The following is a 9714-nucleotide window of genomic DNA, read 5'->3' as shown; positions in this document are numbered from 1 at the left end:
TGTCGTGTATCAGAAAACACAGAAAAGATGTCCTCCAAATATCGTTGCAAGGTATGCTTGCGCCTGGAGCTTTTTTCAAGTATTTGAAACTTGGAATATACAAGGAGGGAACTAACGCGACTTCTGGGTATAGCGAGACCCGGCCTGGGGATAAATGCGGTATTACCTCCTTTTTTAAACAGATTATTTTGATGTTTCCCTCTGCCCCCATCTCTGTTGGGATACACCAGTCCCTCTATACGGCCATTCTCTAAAATATTCAATTGATACCTAACCTGTTTATTGTGTAATCCAGGGGACTGCAGGAAAAAAGAGCAATCTGCCGCTGCCTCTCAATCTTCCTAATAGAGAGCCACGGACCCAAGCGTCCACTTCACCTGCCCAAATCCTCCTTCTCCTCAGCAGGACCTGTTTCTATTAACGTACAGTGCGAAAGTCGGGGGATCTGCTTGCGCCTCGATACCATATTCACCCCCCATTTTGCAACTCTGTTCACTACGCAATGTCTCTATGGGAGAACTGTCACGCAACAGCAACGAAGACGAAGAAGATGATGAACCCAAATTTGTTATGGTCTCGTGCGGTGGAGGGGCGGCCTCGACTCGGGCATTCACTTACTTTCTCGGCGTTGGAATTTTGCATCCTTAACTAATCTTCTTTGGCTGGTTGGCAAAAGCATACATTTTACAAGTTGATATTGACTTTTACCTTTTCTTCTTCCCTCCCTTGCACGGTCTGGGCTTTGGGGTCAAGAGGCACAGCCTGAACATATCTTCTTTAAAAGACCGTCGATCGCAAGCAAGCTCGATATGTATTTGTCAAGAGAGAGTCTAGGAAACACGCCTTTTACCTGATACATTTATTGGCTTTGGAAGTTCATTTCTTTTTCCTCTTTTCGTACGTGCAGTGCATAGCTACGTGCGGAAGATATTGCATGCCTCGTGAATCCGATAACGTCACAACAGTTGGTTTTTTGGCCAAATGAATTGCTCGTCTCTCAACAATCAGTTTTGGGGGCTTGAAGTAACAACGACTCCCGTTAATTTGACTATGCCATCCCACCTCAAAATGGCTTGTTTACGTGCGCCGTCGAAGGATCACCCTTCGCCAGCGCCCCACACATCCCGCGCCGTGAAGCGCTCCTTAAAACCCTCTAAGAGCCGTTCAGAGAGTCAGCGGTTGCTATCTTCATCATCCAGCCCTTGCATGGTTTGCGCCGCTGGTTCCTGTCGCCAATACCATGCACTACTGTCTGCCCACTGGTGGGTCTCATCAGATACATCATATTGCAAGGAGCGATAGGAGAGGGGAGCACGAGGAGAAGGTTGGCCAGCTGCGTCCAGGCCGCTTGGGGAAACGAGAAGAAAGGCCACAGGCGCGCTGGTATTGTTCTCTGATGGGTGAGACACGCGGTAACTAACTGTTCAAAAAGGACCCGGTCTGGCACGTATTTGGCTATAAAATGGAAATCCGATAACTATTTGGTGATCTTGGTGCCTCTCTGTATATGAGCGTATATACAGAGCTATCATATAGTTATCGGGCAAGAATAACCAAAAACTCCTGCAGGTCATGTCTCCATCATGATAAAAAAGAACCATCCACTTGGCATGGGAGATCCCCGTCCATGTTTATCAATTATGTCCCCATGGACTTCAATCTCCAGCATTGCGAGGGTGATGTGACAGCCTACTTTCATGGCCACTAGTCGATAGTCACAGATTCAAGTGATTTCGGCTTGCTTCTCTCTCGCCATGGGGGTGTGTGGGCTTGATATTGCCTGTCCCGCTTTGAAACTTGTCAGATTCGTCTCGGTTCTTTTGACAGCTTGCGTAAGTTACCAGGGCTAACTATATGAAAGTAACTAACGGCCTCGTTATCGTGTACCGCAGAAGAGTATATATCGTTGATATATCAATCTCGACGCATCTCGCACGCACAGGCCTTAAAAGAAGCGCCTGATATAAACACCGTGCATCGACTGGTCCAGTCAAGATGCGCCGCAAAAAACATGTTTGATTTCTTTTTCCTTTTGCTTCTTCTTCTCCTCCTTTCTTTTTTTTCTTGAATCATCCTCTTCCCTTGCTTTCACCACATCCCCGAACAATTTGCCTTTATTATCTGCATAATGCGGAGGCGGTCCGCCCCCCCCCTTCTCAGGAGGCTGCTTCTTCTTCAGCCCGCAGTCAATCCACCTGCCGATATCTTCTCTCAAACATTTCCTTATCACGAGTTTGATTTCAAAAAAACCCCCTCCCTGCCGCTCCTGTTTACCAACGTGATGGCATGGGCTTGCATTGGAAGTTCAACCCCACCAGCCGAGCATGGATACACCCAGTCGGGGAGTATATCTACCTCCCTAAGATGGACTTCGCCTATGCACTGCATCTCTAGTTCGTCCGTTTCTACAGCTGCCGGTGGCCCTTTACCCAAATGGGACGTTGAATACGTGCCCAGTTAAGCCTCTTGCATTAGAACATATGGTTCTTCCGATAAAGATCTCTGCTTGCCGGTGCCGCCTACGTATAGGAAGAACTGTTGCGTCTTCCCCTACCTGCAAAGACAGGGCGGATGTACAGAGTACATGGTTGTATGATGCGGGCTAGAATGAAGTATGTTAGCCTATATGGACCAGGAAAAAGCAATGGGGGGTAAGTAGACCAGAAGTTTAAAAAGGGGAAGAATGAGGATATGCATGGATGCAATGGAGATCCGGCTTTTTCTCCAAGCCACATCGGATTCGGGACTAGCTGCGCTGGTACGGAGCAGTTCTCTGTGTCAATCTCTGTATCTGGCTGTGATTGTGGTATATGGTATACCCTGGGAGCATGGAAGATGTTAGGCCGTGCTCATTCTGTGCGCTTTTAGCTCTGGTAAGTTAACCAATACAAAATACGACCGGACCTAAGGAGTAATTGGTCCCAGGCATGTCATTAGTGTACTGATCTCCTGACATACAGAAAGCATGCATTCGCCTTGCATCGTTTTTATCTAATGGGTATACCGGGAATGCGTTTCCTAGAAAACGTCAGAGTGGTCCGCGTACCCAGGCCTTTTAAAATTGAGTGCATTGGACAGAAACACTCGGATCACAGCTCAGCGTTAGGTCTAACAAGTACTTCAAAAAAGAAATGAAATAGGACAGCCAAGTACGGAGTAGCTAGGGGCTGATTCGATACTTGATTGAAAGTAAGTATTCAAGTGATTCATAGCTTCTCGGGATTGGGCATCTTAAAGGTCAAGGATGGTTATCTGTTTCATCTTTATTTGATGCAACCGCAAGGAAAACTGCCAGTATGCATATTCTATAAGGGGAAGTGAGCTGGTTGGGCTTCAGCCAGGTGTTCCAAAGTAGACCTTGGGCTGGGTCTGTTTCTACTCCGTACTTGCTATTAATTAGTTAAGTCAACAGTGCACAGATCGATCGATCTACCAGGTAAACTAGGCGAGAAGCTGATGACATACGTCTGTTAGTTACACTGCAGGGAAGCGAGGGTCAAGATCATGCGTAGTGCAAGGCAACGCAGCTGAGCCCTATCTTTACTCAGGGGACCAACCCCCCCCCCCCCCCCCCCCCACCTCCCTTTAACTGAGAGCAATAATGAAGCTGAAGAAACGATACTGACGGGTACAATAATGGGTGTCGGAGCTTGAGGAAGAAAGGAAGGTTGAATCGGCCGGGTCGGACGGGCCGTTCCTTTTGCCTCCTGTCATGATTCATGTTAATCTTGTTGTAGAGGTATCGGACAGAGGGGTGGTGGAGTTACCCCTTTATATCCAACACTAGCTGACTGGGTACTCCTGGGTACTCAAGGAGATGATGCAAGACAAGAGCAACGTTTATAGCAGCTCTTCACCTGTTCGTTAATGGATATGGGCTTCGGCAGGAGTTTTTCGCATTTTATTCTATTTATTCCAATTATACACGAGTAGAGTAAGAATACGCGGAGTACAGACTAACATTTCAAAAAAGCCTTTCCCACATTGCATATGGGGGAAGCCAAAATGGGGAAAAACAAAAGGGACGGAGGGAATAATTCGGACAAACATGAGAAAATGAAGTCCGAGTGTGGCGTCTCGCGTAGGTATATATCGAATAGATGAGGAGGGAATGGAAGAGTACAGGGGTTTGAGAGTGGGAGAAAAAAGAAGAAAAAGAAAATAAGAAGGGCTGGTTGCGAACATTCCCGGGCCTCATATTTTGGAAAGAAAGAGGCTTGAAGAGGAGGTAGGGGGAGATCGTCCCGATTGAAGCGGATCCAAGAGAAGATGTCATTCGATCACACAGCAGAGATAGCAGTATGTATCAGTAAGTGCTTGCTAATCATACTAGTAGTAGCAGTAGTAGTAGTTGGAGAATACACATATCAAAAATATAGCTTTGATGCTTGGAGAAACACAATTTATCTCTCTCCAATCCTCTCCACTATGGGGCGCTGATTTTGATGGATCGCGGCTGGTCGTCTGTCTCTCCAAGGCGCATTGTAGCTCACTTTGAGGTAGAGGTGCTGCCAGTGACAGGATTTATATGAACGGAAGTCAGGGCTTCCGGTAGCTTTATCGGCGTCTTCGAAGGCATTAATATCTTGTCGAGCTTCTCACCCTTTATTATTCTCTCCATCTCCTCTTTGGTTAGGGTCTCGTACTCGAGCAGGGCGCGAGTTAGGAGTTCGAGTTCGTGGCGATGCTCCTTCAAGATAGCCGAGGCGCGAGCGCTAGCTTCGTCAACTAGACGGCGTACCTCATCCTCGATGTCCTGCTTTGTTGACGCGGAGAGCATGTCGTAACCGGTGTTCAAGTCGACGTTGCCTAGCTTTTTAGAGTAACCATATTGTGTTACCAAGGTAAAGGCAGTTTGTGTTGCACTTCGAATGTCCTGTATTGTAACTAGGTTAATAAACGGTAAAGCATTAACGAAAGAAAAAAACTTACACCCGAGATACCGCTGGAAACTCTGTCAGGTCCATATATAAGTTCTTCAGCCGCCCGGCCGCCCATGGAGACATCGATGTCGGAAATATACTCAGTATAATCCTTTGAGACAATGTCCATCTCCGGCAAGAAATGAGTGGTTCCCAACGACACTCCTCTCGGGACAATGGTGATCTTGTAAAGTGGCATGGCATCAGGCGAGAAATAAGCAACAAGGGCATGTCCGGCTTCATGGTACGCGGTCTTTAACTTGTCTTCATCTCTAAGCATGCGGTTACGGGCCTCCGCACCCATCAAAATCTTATCCTTGGCGTAGTCAAAGTCCTCGGGGCCGACCTTGGCTTTCTTGTCCCTGCTGGCGCGGATAGCAGCTTGGTTGATGAGATTCTCGAGGTCGGCACCAGAGAATCCGGGAGTTCCACGAGCAATGACAGTAGCGTCGACTTCAGTGCTGACTTGAATGTTCTTCATGTGGTGGTTCAGAATGTCAACTCGCCCACGAACATCGGGAAGATTAACATCGACCTTCCTGTCGAACCGGCCAGGTCGGGTTAAAGCTTTGTCAAGGAGTTCCGGGAAGTTTGTTGCCGCAATTATGATAACACCGCTTGTCTGGGAGAAGCCGTCGAGTTCGGTGAGAAGCTGGTTGAGAGTCTGTTTGACATAGGCTGCATCTCGTTCGTTTCGCTTGGCGCCAATGGCATCAAGTTCATCGATGAAGATGATAGCTGGTGCTTTGGCACGGGCCTGGGCAAACAGTTCACGGACACGCTTAGCTCCAACACCGACGTATATCTCGTCGAACTCGGAGCCAGACATGTAGAAGAAGGGAACGCCTGCTTCTCCAGCAACAGCTCTGGCAAGAAGAGTTTTACCGGTTCCGGGAGGTCCAACGAGAAGTATACCTTTAGGGAGTTTACCGCCTAGGGAAGAGAATCGCTCAGGGTTAGACAAGAATTCGACAAGCTCTTGCAATTCATCCTTTGCCTCGTCACAGCCGTGAACATCGCTGAATCTGACGGTTTGGTGTTCCGGCTTTGCTTCGTTGGCCTGCGAGCCTCTGACATTCTTCATGATGCCAGTAGTCTCCACAAAGACGGTAACAAGCAGAAGCGAAAAGTATGTGATGAATCCAAAAAAGAGAAAGAACCTAACCCAACGGAAGATGGAGCTGCCGAGAGACTCGTCAACAACGACATAGAGGGGGGTATCTTTGGCTCCCGTGCCGCTATTCTTGTTGGATATGCCGATTTGACCTCCATATGAGCGAGCAGCCACTGCCTGGCCGATGGCCTGGAGCTGATCAGCACTCAAATTCTGATTTGCGGGGTTGAGTTGCTGCTGCTGTTGGCCTTGACCGAGGGCCTGTTCGCTGCCGCTGCCAACTTTCTGGAGAGCCTTTGCATAGACAGCCTCGGACAGGGAGTTACTAGCGAATTTCCCGCTGCGGTACCGTTCAATGATGATTCCGGGCATGTTTGCTTTTAACAGCGCATTGTAGAGAGAGTTTTGAGCGGCAGCACTCCCGGGGTTGTTGTTTGCAGATCTTTCCATACGCGCAAGGACATTTTGTGATGACCCTCCGAAGAGGTACCTTTGACATTGGAGCGGAGACAGGCCGGTTGGTTTGGGGATGGGAGATGGACGGTTGAGTTGGGCAAAGGGTAGAGTTGAATGGTGGCGTCTTGTTGTTGCGAATCGAGAGAGCTGCGAGCTGAGACTAGCTGCACGGCTACCTAGAGTGATTGTCAGGTTGTCAGACATTGTTTTTTTAAGCCCGAAGAGAAGTGCACTGCGTACCCTGTAGCAACATTGTTGGGGGAAAGGACTGGTGGCGTAGGGAAAGGTTCAGTTCCGCGGCTGCTCTGAGCGTATCTACCCCAAGTCCGTCAGGCAGCGTGACCGGAGCCTAACACAACGTGTGAGCCGTCATTCATCCCAGATATAGGCAGTTGTATATAGACCTACCGAGCAAGGTGTGTCGTTCCGTGCCGTTTGCCCTGGCCTTCTCACCGATGACGCATGATACGCACGCGAGCCGGAGACAGCTGCCTGGCGGCCTCCCCATGGCGCCGACAGCACATTTGACACTGACGGCCACAGGTCAGAGGTCACGGCCGCAATATTCTACCCACACACAGCCATCGTTAGCCTGTATGTCCGTCGTTGGGAGAGCTGGCGTAACGTCGACTTACCGGGAGGCCGAGGTGCGCGTGGAACGCCATGCCTCAACCGCTCGATTTTCGCACAGAAAAAGAGGCAGAGGAGGACTAGATGTGATTGCAAGACACGGCTAGGTAGAGGGCGATGATAGCAGCCATGCCCGTCGCCGGCTGATCTCAGGGTTCGTTTTCGCTGTTTTGCTTCCTGGTCTTCGTCTTTTTTTTTCCCTCTTTTCTTCTGCGGCTTTCGCGATGTTCGAAGTTGAAGAAAAACCGTTGGAGTTGCCACTTCCGGATGCTGACTAAGCGAGCACATTTTATTCAGGGACGTCAAAGGAAGCAAAAAGAAGACATCGAGACATCAACACGAGACGACGATGATAATGACGACGGAGAAGGAGAAGGAGATGGAGATACGATGAGTCGAATGGCGTCTACAAAGCTGGGGAGCTGGCGATGCTGTGCTCAGCATGTCCCAGAGACACATCATCCTGACGGGCGCACCAGTGCCTAGCTCTCTGTGCTGGGAGGAAGACGAGCTGGAGACGGCCAGCAGCAAGACGCACCACGCAGCGGACGAAGCTCGATGGAGGAGCCTGGGGAGGGTCAGGGAGACTACGGTGTTGACAGCCCCCATCGACGAGGGCGAATGGTTCTTTACAGCGGGCGCCGTGCAGAGATACAGCGGCGAGTCCGTCAGCGGGCTCGAGACGACGGCCCTGTCTGCATTTTATGAGCAGTCCTTTGCACTGCATGAAGGCATCTCATCTGGCTCTTTTAATGATGACACGAGGTCCCTTGGTGACGACGACTCCACTACTGGCTTGATTGACAGTCCAGAAGGCGACGCTTCATCCCTGCTGCCAACGGGTTCTCAACTTCGATCGACCGTCCGCTCCCATTTGAGCGACCTTGAGGATATCCCAAAGGCAGCATATGTCAACGGGCTAGCTCCGCGGGTTGTCACAGTCAACCTAATAGTGGCTGTTATCACCGTCGAGCAGCGTCGTCGAGTACGCACTCGCTGGGGACGAGCCATGGACCTGGTCGAGCTGCTGGTTGGGGACGAAACGAAATCAGGATTTCGTATTAGCTGCTGGCTTCCGCCGCGAGATGATCTTCATCAGCACCAGCAGCAGACGAAGCAGAGCCCGCTAGAGGAGTCCCTGGAGGAAGTCCGCCCATGTGACATCGTCCTCCTCCGGTCAGTAGCGCTGGGAACCTTCCGGGGCCAAGTATATGGGCAGAGTCTGCGCAACAACTTGACCAGCCTGGATCTGCTGCACCGGAGACGTGTCGATGGGATGGACTCTGAGGGTCCCTACCCAGGACGGCGTCTAGATGGCCCTGCCACAGACAGCCATGACCCGCAGATGGCAAAAGTCGCCAGAGTCAGGTCCTGGATGCTCGACTTTATCGGACCGGCCCGTGAACAGGTCAACCAGCTTCCTCCAGACACTCAAGGATAATACTAGTTACTCAAAATAATTGAAACCTTTTCCAACGATAAGCCTGACCTTGTCTTTCCCTGTATCCTCTCTACTCTAATTCTTGTACTCCATATTCCCTCCCTTATTCCTACCAAGTTCCCAGAGTTAAACCCCACGTAGTAGCCGAATAGTATTATCAAGTGGGACATCACGCAACCTATCATCTCGATGCATGTTTCACCCCGTGTTCAATTAATACAACCGTGTCCTTTGAATCCATCCTCGCTCCTGTCTGTCGGCCAGTCTGCCTCTCCTGTCGATTAGCTGCCTGTCCGTTACTCTGCCCTGTCAGGACACGCCACCAACGACAGAGCCCCAGGGGACAGGCTTGCGAATCCTCGAGATACGGTGGACCGCCCTGGCGCCGGCTCATTCGATTGATAGAGCAGTTGTATGGATCCCTGGGTCGGTTTCAGGGCCGCGACGCTCTGGGGAGTGGCCAGGGGGTAGTCGATACCTGCAAGTACATCATTGCCCGCGTATTTTTATATGTAGAATCAGGTATCCAGAAGTACCTCAGGGGCGCTTCATCTCCACTTGCACTGGAAAATTTTGGCTTTGCCATGCCGCGGGTTTGCCCTATTGCACCGTCGCCCTCGCCCAGCTGACTTATACTTCACTCTGGCGGGAGAGAGAGAGAGAGCGAGCGAGCAAGCGAACAAACACCAAACATCCCCCCCCCCAAAGCAGGCAAATCACACGTACAGGACTACTCTTCGTCTTTCAAGCCCCTGAGCACCAACGCCGGCACCCGGCAGCGAGTATAAAGAAAAGGCAACACGACGTCGAGTAGATCTCGGTCTCCTCGTTTCCTCTTCCTGGCCCTCTCCTGACCACCATCTGGCTGTTCGACTGCTCGTGCAACGCCCTCCTTTTCTCTCAAGACAGCTCTCAGAACACCACCAACAGCCCACCATGAAGGGTACGCAGGGCCTCTTCTTCTCTCGTCGGCTGCGTCTCGGGCCACTGCTGACGTCTGTATAGCTTTAATTCTCGTCGGCGGCTTTGGAACCCGCCTCAGACCATTGGTACGTGGCATATAGAGGGCCCTTCCCGCTCGAAAACTGAGACAGACACGGGCTCCCACCTCCAATTGCCCGCGAAGACACGACCAGAGCTGACTCGGATGA

The 9714-nt window shown here is 50.6% G+C and overlaps 2 protein-coding genes across 4 annotated transcripts; one reads left to right on the top strand and one right to left on the bottom strand.

The window, feature by feature from the left end:
• Nucleotides 1-4489: 4489 nt before the first annotated feature.
• Nucleotides 4490-7157, bottom strand: TERG_07271 (uncharacterized protein; the record flags this gene model as incomplete). 3 transcript variants are annotated; one of them, XM_003232375.1, is made up of 5 exons in its annotated part: nucleotides 4490-4876; nucleotides 4933-6668; nucleotides 6733-6841; nucleotides 6901-7059; nucleotides 7128-7157. In XM_003232375.1, 5 exons carry the CDS (start codon nucleotides 7155-7157, stop codon nucleotides 4490-4492), a joined length of 2421 nt encoding a protein of 806 aa, XP_003232423.1. The 3 variants fall into 3 exon arrangements, with proteins under 3 accessions (XP_003232423.1, XP_047607199.1, XP_047607198.1); XM_047750361.1 differs by lacking the exons at nucleotides 4490-4876; nucleotides 6901-7059; nucleotides 7128-7157 and having other exon boundaries at nucleotides 4888-6668; nucleotides 6733-6745; XM_047750360.1 differs by lacking the exons at nucleotides 4490-4876; nucleotides 6733-6841; nucleotides 6901-7059; nucleotides 7128-7157 and having other exon boundaries at nucleotides 4888-6696.
• Nucleotides 7158-7564: 407 nt separating this feature from the next.
• On the top strand, nucleotides 7565-8563 carry TERG_07270 (uncharacterized protein; the record flags this gene model as incomplete). Its single annotated transcript, XM_003232374.1, has 1 exon — nucleotides 7565-8563. One exon carries the CDS (start codon nucleotides 7565-7567, stop codon nucleotides 8561-8563), a length of 999 nt encoding a protein of 332 aa, XP_003232422.1.
• Between the last annotated feature and the right edge of the window lie 1151 nt (nucleotides 8564-9714).

Source organism: Trichophyton rubrum (assembly GCF_000151425.1).
Source record: "Trichophyton rubrum CBS 118892 genomic scaffold supercont2.9, whole genome shotgun sequence".
Taxonomy (NCBI): Eukaryota; Fungi; Ascomycota; class Eurotiomycetes; order Onygenales; family Arthrodermataceae; genus Trichophyton; species Trichophyton rubrum.
The sequence above is the reverse complement of the archived record's forward strand: the minus strand, read 5'-3'. Positions and strand labels throughout refer to the sequence as shown.